We start from the raw sequence: 17,435 nt of genomic DNA, 5'->3' as shown, positions 1-17,435 counted from the left end.
CATTTCCAGATTCACAGATGTTTAGGAAATTTTCAAAAACCAAACCAAACTACAAGAAATACCAAAGGGAGTTCTCTGGTTAGAAAATCAGTAACATCAGATAACAACCCAAAACTAGAAACTAGAATATAGGACAAAGAAACCACATATCAACCCTGATAGGGAAATAACAAAAATAAATCAAGATTAAAAAAAAAAAAAAAGCTCAAAACAGAAATGGCGATACCATTATATAAAAGTTGACAGCATTAAATCAGTAAAGAGGGTGTGAATAATGTAGTAATAGATCTTTCATATGGAGAGGAAGTCACAGTGATATAGGGAGATAAAAGTTTGGTTTAAACTTAGAAAAATACAGGTAAATGATATGGTAACCACAAAGGAGACTAACAGCCCTACACATCAAAATAAAATACCAGAAAAACATAAAGATTCAGCAAAAATATAATCAACAACAATGAAAAAGAGGAAAGCACAATTTATTAAAAAAAAAAAAAACTACTCGGCACAAAAAATTAAAGGGAAAAAGAAACTGTCAACATCACGCAAAAAAAGACATCAAAATGACAACACTAAACTCATACCTATCCATAATCATGCTGAATGTAACTGGACAAGATGCACCAATAAAGAGATGGAGAGTTGCAGAATGGATAAAAAAACACGATCCATGTATATGCTGCCTATGAGAGACACACCTTAGACTTAAAAGACATAAACTAAAACTCAAAGGATGGAAAAAAAGTATATCAAGCAGACAACAATCAACAAAAGAGCGGGAGTGGCAATACTAATTTATGACAAAACAGACTTTAACGTTAAAACCACCACAAAGATAAGGTAGGACACTACATAATGATTAAAGGGACAGTATACTGGGAGGATATTACCATATTAAATATTTACGCACCTGAGGACAGGGCTTTGATATACATAAAACAAACTAACACCATTGAAAAGTGAGATACATAGCTCCACGATAATAATAGGAGACTTCAACACACCACTTTCAGTGAAGGACAGAACATCCAGAAAGCAACTCAATAAAAACACAGTAGATCTAAATGCCGCAATCAACCAACTTGACCTCATAGACATAAACAGAACACTCTGCCCAACAGCAGACATGTATACTTTCTTTTCCAACGCACATGGAACATTCTCTAAAATAGACTACATGTTAGGTCATAAAGCAAGCCTTCACAGAATCCAAAACATCAAAATATTACAAAGCATCTTCTCTGACAATAAAGCCATGAAACTAGAAATCAATAACAGAAAAAACGGAAAAGAAATCAAATGCATGGAAACCGAATAACACCTTGCTTAAAAACGATTGGATTATAGAAGAAACTAAGGACGGAATAAAGAAATTCATAGAATCAAATGAGAATAAAAAAACTTCCTATCAGAATTGTTGGGACACAGCTAAAGCAGTGTTCAAGGTCAATTTATAGCAATAAATGCACACATCCGAAAAGAAGAAAGGGCCAAAATCAAAGAATTATCCCTACAACTTGAACAAATAGAAGGAGATCAACAAAAGAAACTCTTGAGCACCAGAAGAAAGCAAATAATAAAAATTACAACAGAATTAAATGAAATGGACAACAGAAAAACAATTAAAAGGGTCAACAAGACCAAAAGCTGGTTTTTTTAAAACGTTAACAAAATCGATCAACCATCGGCCAAACTGACAAAAGAAAAACAGGAGAAGAAGCAAATAGCCGGAATAAGAAATGAGATGGGCGCTATCACAACAGACTCAACTGGAATTAAAAGAATCATAACAGAATACTGTGAAAAATTGTACTCTAACATTCGAAAACCTAGAGGAAATGGACAAATTTCTAAAAACACACTACCTACCTAAACTCACATAAACAGAGGTAGAACAATTAAATAAACTCATAACAAAAGAAGAGATTGGAAACGTAATTTAAAAACTCTCAACAAAAAGATGCCCTGGCCCTGATGGCTTCGCTGGAGAATTCTGCCAAACTTTCAGAGAAAAGTTAACACCACTACTAACAAAACCTATTTCAAAGCATAGAAAAGGATGGAATACTCCCAAACTCATTCTATGAAGTGACCATAACCCTGATACCAAAATCAGGTAAAAACTCCATAACGATAGATGCAAAAATGCCCAACTAAATTCTAGCCAGTAGAATTCAACAACATATCAAAAAAATAATCCACCATGACCAGTGGGATTCATACCAGGTATCCAGGGATAGTTCAAATTAGAAAAACAGTCAATGTAATCCATCATATACATAAAACACAGGAACCACATGATCTCATCAGTTAATGCAGAAAAAGCATTTGACAAAGTCCAACACTCATTCATGATAAAAACTCTCGGCAAAATAGGAATAGAAGGAAAATTCCTCAACATAATTAAGGGCATTTATACAAAGCCAACAGCCAACCTTATCCTAAATGGAGAGAGCCTGAAAGCATTCCCCCTTGAGAACGGGAAGCAAACAAGGATGCCTTTTATCACTACTCTTATTCAACATTATGCTGGAGGTAGATAAAGAAATAAAGGGCATCCAGATTGGTAAGGAACAGTTAAAAGTATCTCTGTCTGCAGATGACATGATCTAATACACAGAAAACCCTAAAGAATCCTCAAGAAAACTACTGAAACTAATAGAAGAGTTCAGCAGAGTATCAGGATACAAGATAAACATACAAAAATCAGTTGGATTCCTCTTTACACCAACAAAAAGAACACAGAAGGGGAAATCACCAACACTATTTACAGTAGCCCCCAAGAAGATAAAATACGTGGGAATAAATCTTCCCAGAGACGTAAAAGACCTATACAAAGAAAACTACATGACACTACCGCAGGAAACCAAAAGACCTACATAAGTGAAAAAATATACCTTAACATTGTAAAAATGTCTGTTCTACCAAAAGCCATCTATAGATGCAATGCAATTCCAATCCAAATTCCAATGACATTTTTTAATGAGATGGAGAAACAAATCACCAACTTCATATGGAAGGGAAAGAGGCCCCAGATAAATAAAGCATTACTGAAAAAAAGAACAAAGTGGAAGGCCTCACATTACCAGGTTTTAGCACATATTATACCACCACAGTAGTCAGAACAACCTGGTACTGGTGCAGCAACAGATACATAGACCAGTGGAACAGAATTGAGAATCCAGACATAAATCCATCTGCATATGAGCAGCTGATATTTAACAAAAAAGCCTAAAGTCAGTTAAATGGGGGAAAACAAATCGTGCTGGCATAACTGGATATCCATCTGCAAAAAAAATGAAACAAGACCCATACCTTACACCATGCACAAAAACTGACTCAAAATGGATCAAAAACCTAAATATAAAATCTAAAATGATAAAGATCATGAAAGAAAAAATAGGGACAACACTAGGATCCCTAATACATGGCATAAACAGTATACAGAACATTACTAACAATGCACAAACACCTGTGCTGATCCAAAGACTTCACCAAAAGAGTAGAAAGATTACCTACAGATCAGGAAAAGGTTTTGAGCTATGGCAATTCTGATCAGCATCTTGGTCTCTAAATTCTACCTGATAGTGCGAAAACTCAGCAACGGAAAGACTAATAACCCAATTAAAAAATGGGCAAAGGACATGAACAGGCACTTGACCAAAGAAGACATCGAAGTGGCTAGTAGATACATGAGGAAATGCTTATGATTATTACCTATTGGAGAAATGCAAATCAAAACTATAATGAGATATCATGTCACCCCAACAAGGCTGGCATTAATCCAAAAAACACAAAATATTAAATGTTGGAGAGGTTGTAGAGAGACTAGAACACTTACACAGTGCTGGTGGGAATGTAAACTGGTACAACCGCTTTGGAAATCGATTTGGTGCTTTCTTAAAAAACTAAAAATAGAATTACCATGCAACCCGGCAGTTCCACTCCGTGGAATGTATCCTAGAGAAGTAATAGCCTTCACACAAACAGATATATACACCCATGTTCATTGCAGCTCTGTTTACAGTAGCAAAAAGATGGAAGCAACCAAGGTGCCATCAACGGATAAATGGATAAATAAATTGTGGTATATTCACACAGTGGAATAGTGCGCAACAATTAAGAACAATGATGAATCTGTGAAACATGTCATAACATTGAGGAATCTGGAAGGCATTATGCTGAGTGAAATTAGTCAGTTGCAAAAGGATAAGTACTGTATGAGACCACTATTAGAAGAACTCTGGAAAAAGTTTAAACGGAGAAGAAAATAGTCTTTGATGGTTACGAGGGTGGGTAGAGAGGGATAGGGGTATTCACTAATTAGTAGACTAGAACTATTTTAGGTGGAGGGAAAGATAACACACAGTACAGGAGAAGTCAGCATAACTGGACTGAATACTAAACTGGACACAGAAGCAAGGAAATTTCCTGAATACAACCAAATGCTTCAAAGACCGGAGTAGCAGGGGCCGGGGTTTGGGGAGCATGGATTCTGGGGTCATCTAGGTCAACTGGCATAGCAAAATGTTTTAAGAAAACGTTCTTGCATCCCACTTTGGTGAGAGGCATCTGGGGTCTTAAACGCTAGCAGGCAACCATCTAAGATGTATCAATTGGTCTCAACCCACCTGGATCAAAGGAGAATGAAGAACACCAAAGACATGCGGTAAAGATGAGCCTGAGAGACAAAGGGATGCATAAACCAGAGACTCCGTCACCCTGAGACCAGAAGAACTAGATGGTGCCCGGCTACCACCAATCACTGCCCTAACAGGGAAATCAACGGAGAATCCCGGCTAGAGCGGGAGACCAGGGGGATGCAGATCTCAAATTCTCATAAAAAGACCAGGCTTACTGGTCTGACTGAGACTGTTGGGATCCTGGAGGTCATGGTCCCTGACCCTTTGTTAGCCCAAGACTGGAACCATTTCCGAAGCCAACTCTACAGACAGGGATTGTACTGGACTATAAGATGATACTGGTGAGGAGTGAGCTTCTTGGCTCAAGTAGACACAGAAGACTATGTGGGCGTCTCCTGTCTGGAGGCAGGATGAGAAGGAAAAAGGGGACAGGAGCTGGTTGAATGGACATGGGGAATACAGGGAGAAGAGGAGAAATGTGCTGTCTCATTAGGGGGAGAACAGCTAGAAGTACATAGCAAGGTGTGTATAATTTTTGTATTATTAATTAATTTTTAAAAAACGCAAAGAGGAACGGAATATTTTCAGATACCCTCTATTAAATTTGATTTCTATTTTATAAATCTTTTATTTGTAGCTTTTAAGATACTTTTTGTTTATCTATTTTCTCTTTTCTAAGAGTTTTGTCTTAACCTAGAAAACTTTGTAGTTAAGGCACATATCCATAGTAATTTAGAATTTCTGTGAAACTAAACCCTTGCAGTAGTTCTTCATATTTCTTTAGCTTATTTGCCAATATCATTACACTGATGAAAGAGATAGTCTGTTTGTAATTTATATTGTTGAGCACCTGCTGTACTCAGGGAAACCCTGTTGGTGTAGTGGCTAAGAGCTACAGCTGCTAACCAAATGGTCAGCAGTTGAAATCCTCCAGGTACTCCTTGGAAACTCTATTGGTCAGTTCTACTCTGTCCTGTAGGGTCGCTATGAGTAGGAATTGACTCGCTGGTAATGGGTTTTTTCAGCTGTATTCAGGGAACTATATTTGGCCTAAAAAATGGGAAGAGACAGTCCTTAATACCAAGTAACTTGTGTTACTTACAATTAGTTTAACTCGAGATGAATAGTAAAATGTGTTAGTGATTGTAAAGTAATGTGCTACAAATACCTAAGTGCTGAAATGATGCAAAGTTAGTCAGAAAAGGCTTCCATAATCTTTAGATTGAAGCTTAAAAGCTGTTATAGATATGACATGGCTGGACATTATATATGGAAGAAGAAGAGAAAGAATCATTAGGTGGTGGAAAAACCATTTGCTTTTGAGGTAGATCTGGTTGAATTCGGCTTCATCAATTTATTAACTGTACCATTGGGCAGGTTGTATAACCTATTGTAGCCACAGCTTTCTTAACTATAAATTGAAGCTACTTCGGTTTATCCTGTAGAATGGTGAGGATTAGAGAAAAGTTACATAAAGCTCCTATCATGGAAGCAGTCCTTGAGTAAACAGTACCTTCTGTTGTTGCTACTGCTACTATTAGACCTCCTCCCATTTCTGTTATGAGGGTAAGGAGATGAGAATTAGTTCACAGAGGAGGGAAAAAGGGATAATTAGTATAGAATAAAAAGAATATTGGAAAGGCTCATAGGCCTATCTGATGAATATCCTTATATGTTGAACCGTTGCTGAGTACTGGATACCGTGTGCAGGAGTGAAACTCAACAAACAGATAACAACCAGGGAGTTCTAATTGGAAAATTCCCAGAGCTTACACCAGCCAGTGAAACATTTGAACTCTTGCTTATCCAGAGTATAGAGTCCTTTATGATCCCCTAAGGCAAGGTTTTTAAGGCAATTGTGGAGACCCCAAAGTGCTCACACCTTAGTAGGGATAAACTGTCCCTAGAAGGAAGGCTACACTAGACCCGCCCTGATAAAGATTTAAAAACAGAACTCAGAGGATCAGATTGTTCCAAAAATCAAACCATTTGCCTCGAATCGATTCCAACTCATGGCAGTCCCTTGTGTTTTAGAGTAGAACTGCCCTTCATAAGGTTTTCAATGGCTGAGACCTTTCAGAAGTAGATCGCCGAGACAAGTAATTTAATTGGCTCTTAAACCTGAACACCTTTTAAAGAAAGACAGCAAAATCCATGCACTTAACAAATGTAACATCATGATGTCCAGCATTTAATAAAATATCAGTAGACATTCCAAGAAGCAAGAAAATGTTACTCATAAGCAGTAGAAAATTCATTGAAACTGCCACAGAAATGTCATGTGGTGGAACTAGCGGAGAAGAATATTAAAACAGCAATATTGGAGAATTTAAAGGAAAACATATAGTGGAGAGAGTAATGGAAATATTTTTTAAAATCAGATGTACCTTTAAGAGAGGAAAAATATAATAACTGAAATGAAAATTTCACTGAATGAGATTAACAGCAGATTAGATTCTGCAGAAGAAAAAATCAGTGAATTTACAGAAATACTAACAAAATTTATCTAAAATGAAATACAGGGAGAAAAATAGACTGCCAAAATGTAAATGGAACTTCAGCAGCTTGTGGTACAATGTCAGCAGTACTAACATGCATGGAATTGAAGTCCCATAAGGAGGAAATTAAAAATAGAAAACATTTGAAGAAGTGATGTTCAGTAGTTTTCCAAATTTAATGAAAAGTATAAATCCACAGATCCAAAACATCAACAAACAGGATACACACATCAAGGCATATAGGTAGCAAATTTCTGATTACAGCTAGTAAGGAGAAAAATCTTAAAGTTAACCAGCAAAAAAAAAAAAATTGCATATAAAGGAACATAGCAATGAGTTATAGCAAAGTTACTGTCAGACATTTTGCAAACCAGAAGACAATGAAACGATATGTTTGAAGTGCTGAAACAAAATCCCATCAACTTGAAATTCTGTAAGCACTGAAAATATCCTTCACAAAGGAAGGCAAAGTAAAAAATTGTCAGAAAAACAAAATCCTGAATTTCTTGCCAGCAGGCCTGCACTACCAAAAATGCTAATGGAAATCTTTCAGTTCATTTTATGTCATATTTTACCTCAGTAAAATTAGTTTTTCAAAAAAAGGGTTATGTCTAAAACATAGTACTCGGCATCCTGTGCTAGACATGAGAGCAAAGACTACCAAGAAAAACAAATTCTCAAGCTAGAAGTTGGAAAAGGTATAAACAATTCAGAAGATTAAGTGTGATATTTCTGGATAGCACGTATGGTTAAGCATTTGAGTACTAGCTGAAAGATAGGTGGTTTGAACCCACCCAGAGGAGCCTCAGAAGACAGGCCTGGCAGTCTGCTTCCAAAAGCTCACAGCCCACAAAAAAATAGCTCAAAACGGATCAAAGACCTGAATGTTAAAGCTAAATCCATAAAGTTATTGAAAGAAAACAGGGACAAAACTATGGGATCTAATTTTTTTTTTTAATGAATTTTCAGATACAACTGTTACTGAACGAGCATCAAAAGTCAAATAACTGGGATCTCATAAAACTTAAATACTTGTACACATTAGAAGACTTTACCAGAAGAGTAAAAAGACAGAAAAAATCTTTGGGAACAACATGTCTGATAAGGGTTTAATTTCTGAAATAATAACAGGAAAATGACAACCCAATTAAAAAATGGGCAGGGGACATAAACTTTGCCGTAGATGACATTCAGGCAGCCAGTGGACACGTGAAAGGATGCTCATGATCATTAACCATTAGAGACATGCAAATCAAAACTACAATGAGATACCATCTCACCCCTGCTAAAATGGCACATACTAAAAAACATCAAATGCTGGTGAGGATGTGGGGAGATTGAAACCCTTATTCGCTGCTGTTGGGATTGTAAAGTGGTACAATCTCTATGCAAAACAGTATGGTGCTTCCTCCAGAAAGTAGAAATAGACCTACTTTATGATCCAGCAATCCCACTTCTGGGTATGTACCCAAGGGCCCGTCAATGAATGAATGAACAGCGTTGTACATACAATGGAATAGTATGCAGCCATAAAAAATAATGATGAGCCCGGCTGCCACCACCGACAGCTTTTACAGCGATCACAATAGAGGGTCCCACACAGAGCTGAAGAAAAATGCAGAACAAAATTCTAACTCACAAAAAAAGACCAGACCTACTAGTCTGACAGAGACTGGAGAAACTCCGAGAGTATGGTCACCAGACACTCTTTTAACTCAGTATTGAAATCAGTCCTGAGGTTCACCGTTTGTCCAAAGGCTAGGTAGGCCTTTGAAACAAAGTGAGACTAAATGGGCACACCAGCCCGGGGGCAAGGACAAGAAGGCATGAGGGGACAGGAAAGCTGTTAACAGGGAACCCAAGATCAAGAAGGGAAAAATGCTGACATGTCATGGGGTTGGCAACCAATGTCACAAAACAGTACATGTGTTAATTGTTTAATGAGAAACTAATTTGCTCTATAAGCCTTCATTTAAAGTACAGTTAAAAAAATAAAAGAATAATGGTGAGTTCTCAAAATACAATGTGCATGAATCTGGAGGACATTATTCTGAGTGAAATAAGTCAGTCACAAAAGAACAAATACTATATGATCTCATTGTTATAAAAAGACAAGAATAGGTATACACACTGAAACCACTGTTCACTGGTGGTTACCAGAGATGGGGAGGTTGCTCTGTAGATGGTAGACACTTATTATATTTGTTGATGGGAAAGGCAACACCAAATGTGGATGAAGTATACGCAACTTGACCAAAGTATATGATGTCACTAAGAAGTACACAAGAAAAAAAGATGTTTTTGGTAAATAACTGTGACATATACAACTTTGCAACAATAACACCAACGACTGAAAAATATGAATATGATTTTATTTGTATGTATGTATGCATACAAGTGTATGGGTGTGTATATGTGTGTATATATGTGGACATATGTAAATGTATGTGCAGGTGTGTATATATGTAAGTGTATGGATCTACACCCACTGCTCACTTGTCAACATGGTTAGGTTCCAGAGACCAGGTCATTATGTGAAAATTGGCATTATGTGAAAATGGTTGATGACCACAACAGATCCAAAATGGAGGATGACTGCATATTACATAACTACCAAACCACTGAGAATTATGGCCCAGCCAAGTTGACAAATAACTGTTACGGCCAGCATTACTTTTGACTAGCACCTCAACGTTCGTTACTACCAGACGTGCTTCGTTAATGCACAAAATAGTTGGATAGTAGATTTTTTATTATTGTTGTAAATGTGAAATGTCAGATAGCAAGATAGTTGATAAGTGGGGAATAGTAAGATAGTTGATAAGTGGAGTGTATATATATTCATATTTACAGGAAAGCACATGGGGCACAAACACAGATACTTATTAGACTTAACCATGTAAACACCTTGCAGGATTGAGTTACTGGGTCTAAAGCCTTCGGACGAGAGTTTCATGGGACAGCTCATTCAGTTGGCATAATATAGCACATATAGTTTATGTTCTGCATCCTAGTTTGGTGAGTAACATCTGGGATCTTAAAAGCTTGCGAGCAGCCATCTAAGATACAACTTTAGTCCCTGTGCTTCTGGAGTGAAAGAGAAAGAAGGAAACCAAAGACTCAGGGAAGAAACTAGTCTGTAGGACTAATCATCTATAGAAACCACAGCCTTATCTCCCCTGAGACTAGAAGAACTAGATGGTGCCAGCTACTACTAGTGACTATCCTGATCAGGAACACACTAGATGGATCTTAGTAGAATGGATACAAAATGTGGAACAGAACTCAAATTCTTTAATAGGCCAGACTTACTAGACCAGAGGACTCCCCAAGACTATTGCCCTGAGATACTTTTAAACTTTTAAAGTATTCCATGACGTAATCCTTTAGCTACATAACAGATTGGTTCGTAAAATAAACAATATCACTCGTGAGTACTGTGCACCTTTAAAAAATACCTATATTAGACCAAACAGTCAATATTTACTCTCAAGCAAAGACGAGAAGACAAGGGGGCGGGAAAACTTGATTACTGGAAACCAGAACAGAAATAATGAGAAACATAACACACTGTGAAAAATGTAACCACTGTCACTGAACAAATTGTGTAGAAATTATTAAACAGGAACCTCATCTGCTGTGTAAACTTTCACCGAAAATATAATAAAGTATTTAAATTAACAAAAAAGTCACAGCCTTGAAAACCCTGTTGAGCAGTTCTGCTCTGTACACATGAGGTCACCATGATTTGGAATCAACTGGACGGTGACAACAGCAGCTCTAGGTGAGTGGCTCAGGAAGGAGGCTTCAAACAATGTACATGTTTTAAGATTTTGTTTTAAATTAATCTCAAGGCTTAAATACATTTGGTGCCTCAGAGCTATTGATGAAGCAGAAGAGGAATCAAAATAATTTTCAGAATTTTGAGCTCAGGATTCATTCTTCAGCTACTTTTTAACTTTTTTTATGCCCTGGTCATTGGAAATACAGTGTGGCTTTGATGAATACACTCCGTGCCTTCGTGTTTCATTGCTTGAGAATTACAACTTTAAACCAATAATTAGAAATGTGATTAGTATTAGGAAAAGAGAAAGTATTGTGATAATTCTTAATAGGGGACCTAATTTAATAAAGTGTGATATTCTGCTCTACATGAAACATCACCAAATCATTGGGCCACTAAAATAACAAGGTTTATCTAAGCTCACTTAGTTTCTAATCTTCCTTCAACATATACTCTTTCTAAACTAGTTTATACAAATGATTGTCTATTCTCATTTTTAAAGCTTTCCCCAAGAAGAGAGCTTCGCCTCTTAAAATATTGTCAGAAAAAGCACTAAACTGGAAATTCCGGCTGTAATTAAAGCTCTTTATCCAACATTTAATTACCAAGTCCTTTAATTTAACTGGACCTTAATTTTTGAAGAAATTTTTTCTTACTACCTCTCATCTCACAGAGTGAGAACTGGGGTTTGTTTTTTTCAATCCATATATTTTTAGGCAAATATGGGCCAGTTTTTATTTTATCATGCTAACTGTAATGTAGCTTATTCAGAAAAATTAAAAATTAGTTGAGTCCCTGGAGAGGGACATAATGCTTGGTAGAGGGTGAGTGAAAAAGAGGAAGACCCCCGGCAAGATGGATTGACACAGTGGCTACAACAGTGGGCTGAAACATAGCACCAGTTGTGCAGGAGCGGACAGTGTTAGGTCCTGTTGTACGTAGGGTTGCCGGGAGTCAGAAGTGACTGGACGGCACCGAACAACACCACTATCTGTCAAAGACAGCTATGGATGGTATTATGATATTTAATCTTGTTGTAGAAAATAGAGCCATATTTCTTGTTTTTTATACTATGTAAAAAAAAGTTTTCCCTAAATGACTAGCTATATTCAGTTTTTATCTGTGATTTGCTTCCTTTTTTAGTGAATGGAGTTCCCTCTCGAAGTCCAAGGTTGGGAGCTTCTGTGGATGACTCTGTGGATAGTCTGCTACAGCGGATGGTGCAACATGAGGACCAAGAACCTGTGGAAAACGATATTGATGCTGTGGTTGCCACTGCTTCTGCACCACCTTCCTCCAGTCCAGGCCGTAGTCATAGCAAGGAGCGAACCCTGGGAAAACCAGACGGCCCTCTAGTGCCTGCAGTCCCCAGTGACTCTTGCAGTCCTAATAACATCGCACTCATTCCTGAAAAGTTGCCAAGCAGCTGTTCACCCCATCATATCAAGAGAAGTGTAGTGGAAGCTATGCAGCGCCAAGCTCGGAAAATGTGCAATTATGACAAAATCTTGGCCACGAAGAAAAACCTGGACCATGTCAATAAAATTTTAAAAGCCAAAAAACTTCAAAGGCAGGCCAGGACAGGGAATAACTTTGTGAAACGCAGACCGGGTCGGCCTCGGAAATGTCCCCTCCAGGCTGTGGTGTCAACGCAAGCGTTCCAGGCTGCCGAGTTTGTCAGCCCAGAATTGAATGAAGAAGAAGGGGCATTGCACCTAGGTCCTGATACAGTTACAGATGTCATCGAGGCTGTTGTTCAGAGTGTAAACCTGAACCCAGAACATAAGAAGGGATTGAAGAGGAAAAGTTGGCTGTTAGAAGAACAATCCAGGAAAAAGCAGAAGCCGTTACCAGAGGAAGAGCAAGAGAATAATAAAAGGTAATTCCTGAGTAGAGGAAATTAACTTTGTGTAGCTGTAGTATATCTATATAGGTTAATGTTTCAGTTAACCTTAACTCCTTTCCCTTTTCACTGTATAAGACCTGCTTTTTTCTGTTCTTTAAAAAAAAACTGTACTTGTTTATAGCTGTCCCAGACTATAAGTAATTAAGAAGCAAAGGAGATGTCATAATCTAATTCAAGCCCCTCACTTTATAGGTGAGGAAATTAAAGCCCAGAGAGATTATGTATTTAGTCCTTAAAGACCTGTGTTGCTGGAATTATTTTTACTGTCACACTATCTTCTCCGTGCACTCAACTTTTTATCCTGTCATCAAATACATTCTAAGTTCAATTATATTTCTTAACTATTAAATATTTTAGCATGATAAATTTGTTTTCTTCGTAGTTTTGATAATTATATTTTAATGTTTTTCCAAAATCAAAAGTCACCTAAAAAAAGATCATTTAATCCTTTTGAAGTGTGTCCCACTAGATTCTTTTCCTGAAGGTGTACTGATATTGTGTAAATGGCTTTTCTTTTGCTCGTGCTCAGTCTCATTCACATCATAACGTCATTCACAGTAAGAGAAATACAAATTGAAACTGCAGTGAGATAAATTCCTATAAGTAGAATCAGTGAGCCAAAGGCTAAGCGTATTTTAAGACTTTTGACATACATTGTTAATTTGCCCCCCTGAGAGGCACACTAGTTTTCACTTCTGCTGACATTATACAGAAATAGTTGTATACTGTTTCCCTTGACCTTTATCTGCCTGAGATGTTATCATTTTCTTTTTATCTTTTCCAATCGGATATGGCTGAACTGTTCTTCCTAAGTGTTACTTCCTAACTGCTTTAATTTGTACTTATTTGCATATTGAAGGAGGTTAGCATTTGTTTATATTTCTTACCAGTTTTTTCTGTTATTTTTTAACTGCTGATATATACTCAGATTATTAATCCTTAATGTTTGTTGTTAACATCTATGTTGTTTATGGTCTCGTGCCATATATCGAAAGAACAGTTAAATCTGTCTTTTCTTTATGGCTATGCCTTTGTAAATCATGCATAAAGAGGTTTTTCAGCCTCTAAGGTTATCAGATATCCACTTTTTTTCTGAAGAATTTACAGGATTCTGTTAAATTTCAGAAGTAATAATCTACTTATTTTAAATTATTCAAAGAAACTAGTAGTATAATGGTTCAGAAATAAAAGTCTCTCTTCACATGACCACCTTTTCTTATCAAATTCCATTCTTCTATCCATAGGTAAGACTGGTATCAATACTCTGGTTATCCTTTTAGACATTTTCTTATGCATTTACAAATAATGTACACATGCAAGTTGTGGTTTTACATAAGTGACAACTTGTTATATATTTAATTTTGTAACTTTTTCTCTTAATGTATCTGGGATACCTTGTCATCAGTACATACAGAATTACCTTGGTAAGAATGATAATATATGATAAAAATGTATCATAATTTATTTGATTATTCCCCTGTGATGGTCTACATCTTTCTTTTTCACATTTAGCTCTTTTTATCACTTGACATTTACTTTTGTATAAAACATGAAGGATTTAATTTTCTTCACAAATATTTAACTGGTAGTTTTACCACCATATATTGATAAATTCATCCTTTCACTACTTACTTGAAATGACACCTTTATCATAGACTAAATTCTTATAAATCCATGGGACTTAGGGTCAGTTTTTAATATTTTTATATCGTCTTTCATCAGTCTTTCAATTCTGGCATCGCTGTCATGCAGTTTTAATTACTAAGGCTTTAAAATACATTTTAAAATCTGTCTCAGTTATCTAGTACTGCTATAACAGTACTAGGAGGCTAAAAGTTCGAATTCAGGGTGCTAGCTCTAGGATAAGGCTTTCTCCCTGTGCTACCTCTGGGGGAGGGTCCTCGTCCCCTCTCAACATCTGTGGACCTGGCATGCCTTGGAGGTCTCCGTGTATCCTGGCATCAGTCATCCCCTGAGTCTAGGAGGTTCTCAGCGCAGGGACCGCAGGTCCAAAGAATGAGCTCTGCTCCTGCCTCTTCTTTCTTGGTGATAGTAAGGTCCCTTCTCTGCTCACTTCTCTCTCTTGTCTTTTGTTAAGATAAAAGATGTGACTAAGCAAAAGTGTGACCTGTGTAAGGGCATGACTTGAGTCACAACCTCTTCTAAGACTGTGACTCAGGATACACCCCACAGTGATCCTGCCTCGTTAACATGTACCAGTTAGGATTTACAACACATCACAAGATGGAGAATAATTACATCAGATCACAAAATGGAGAACAACCATATAATACTGGAAATTGTGGCCTAGGCAAGTTGACACGCTTTTTTTTGCGGGGTGGGGGGGCCACAATTCAGTCCATGACAAAATCTGATGTAGTGTTCCCCCTCACTGATCTTTTCAAAATTATCATAACCAATCTCACACTTATTCTTCCAGATCAACTTTGAAAGTTTGTTTTGTCAAATTGTAGAACATGTCCTATTCCAGTTTTAACGGATATTACTTTAAAAGATATCAAATTAATTATGATGAAATTAACATCTTTACCATTTGGAGTCTTTTCAGCCAGGCATATAGATTATCTCTATAGGTATTGAAGTCTTTCCTAGTGAACAAAGACATTCCCGAGGAAATAATTAAATTTGTAATTCCTAACACTCTTTTTTTTTTTTAATAACTTTTATTAAGCTTCAAGTGAACGTTTACAAATCCAATCAGTCTGTCACATATAAGTTTACATATATCTCACTCCCTGCTCCCACTTACTCTCCCCCTCTTGAGTCAGCCCTTTCAGTCTCTCCTTTCTTGACAATTTTGCCTGCTTCCCTCTCTCTCTATCCTCCCATCCCCCCTCCAGACAAGAGTTGCCAACACAATCTCAAGTGTCCACCTGGTATAATTAGCTCACTCTTCATCAGCGTCTCTCTCCCACCCGCTGACCAGTCCCTTTCATTTCTGATGAGTTGTCTTTGGGGATGGTTCCTGTCCTGTGTCAACAGAAGGTCTGGGGAGCATGGCCGCCGGGATTCCTCCAGTCTCAGTCAGACCATTAAGTTTGGTCTTTTGATGAGAATTTGGGGTCTGTATCCCACTGATCTCCTACTCCCTCAGGGGTCCTCTGCTGTGCTCCCTGTCAGGGCAGTCATCGATTGTGGCCGGGCACCAACTAGTTCTTCTGGTCTCAGGATGATGCAGGTCTCTGGTTCATGTGGCCCTTTCTGTCTCTTGGGCTCCTAGTTGTCGTGTGGCCTTGATGTTCTTCATTTTCCTTTGCTCCAGGTGGGTTGAGACCAATTGCTGCATCTTAGATGGCCGCTTGTTAGCATTTAAGACCCCAGACGCCACATTTCAAAGTGGGATGCAGAATGATTTCATAATAGAATTATTTTGCCAATTGACTTAGAAGTCCCTGCAAACCATGTTCCCCAGACCCCCGCGCTTGCTCCGCTGACCTTTGAAGCATTCATTTTATCCCAGAAACTTCTTTGCTTTTGGTCCAGTCCAATTGAGCTGACCTTCCATGCATTGAGTGTTGTCTTTCCCTTCACCTAAAGCAGTTCTTATCTACTGATTAATCAATAAAAAACCCTCTCCCACCCTCCCTCCCTCCCCCCCTCGTAACCACAAAAGTATGTGTTCTTTTCAGGTTTACTATTTCTCAAGATCTTATAATAGTGGTCTTATACAATATTTGTCCTTTTGCCTCTGACTCATTTCGCTCAGCATAATGCCTTCCAGGTTCCTCCATGTTATGAAATGTTTCAGAGATTCGTCACTGTTCTTTATCGATGCGTAGTATTCCATTGTGTGAATATACCATAATTTATTTACCCATTCATCCGTTGATGGACACCTTGGTTGCTTCCAACTTTTTGCTATTGTAAACAGAGCTGTAATAAACATGGGTGTGCATATATCTGTTTGTATGAAGGCTCTTGTATCTCTAGGGTATATTCCTAGGAGTGGGATTTCTGGGTTGTATGGTAGTTCTATTTCTAACTGTTTAAGATAACGCCAGATAGATTTCCAAAGTGGTTGTACCATTTTACATTCCCACCAGCAGTGTATGAGAGTTCCAATCTCTCCGCAGCCTCTCCAACATTTATTATTTTGTGTTTTTTGGATTAATGCCAGCCTTGCTGGTGTGAGGTGGAATCTCATCGTAGTTTTAATTTACATTTCTCTAATGGCTAATGATCGAGAGCATTTTCTCATGTATCTGTTGGCTGCCTGAATATCTTCTTTAGTGAAATGTGTGTTCATATCCTTTGCCCACTTCTTGATTGGGTTGTTTGTCTTTTTGTGGTTGAGTTTTGACAGAATCATGTAGATTTTAGAGATCAGGCGCTGGTCGGAGATGTCATAGCTGAAAATTCTTTCCCAGTCTGTAGGTGGTCTTTTTACTCTATTGGTGAAGTCTTTAGATGAGCATAGGTGTTTGATTTTTAGGAGCTCCCAGTTATCGGGTTTCTCTTCATCATTTTTGGTAATGTTTTGTATTCTGTTTATACCTTGTATTAGGGCTCCTAGGGTTGTCCCAATTTTTTCTTCCATGATCTTTATCGTTTTAGTCTTTATGTTTAGGTCTTTGATCCACTTG

At 37.6% G+C, this 17,435-nt stretch overlaps 1 protein-coding gene across 6 annotated transcripts in view; it reads left to right on the top strand.

The window, feature by feature from the left end:
* Positions 1-17,435, top strand: part of ASH1L (ASH1 like histone lysine methyltransferase) — a 251,868-nt gene that overhangs the window by 120,354 nt on the left and 114,079 nt on the right. For all 6 annotated transcript variants that reach the window (XM_064282678.1, XM_064282676.1, XM_064282677.1 and 3 more), the window contains one exon: positions 12,069-12,804. In XM_064282678.1, the coding sequence (XP_064138748.1) occupies positions 12,069-12,804 (736 nt within the window). The remainder of the gene's footprint in view (positions 1-12,068; positions 12,805-17,435) is intronic.

The sequence above is a fragment of the Loxodonta africana genome, chromosome 3 (assembly GCF_030014295.1).
Source record: "Loxodonta africana isolate mLoxAfr1 chromosome 3, mLoxAfr1.hap2, whole genome shotgun sequence".
Lineage (NCBI taxonomy): Eukaryota > Metazoa > Chordata > Mammalia > Proboscidea > Elephantidae > Loxodonta > Loxodonta africana.
Note: the sequence above shows the minus strand (reverse complement) of the source record. Positions and strands in the feature narration are given on the sequence as shown.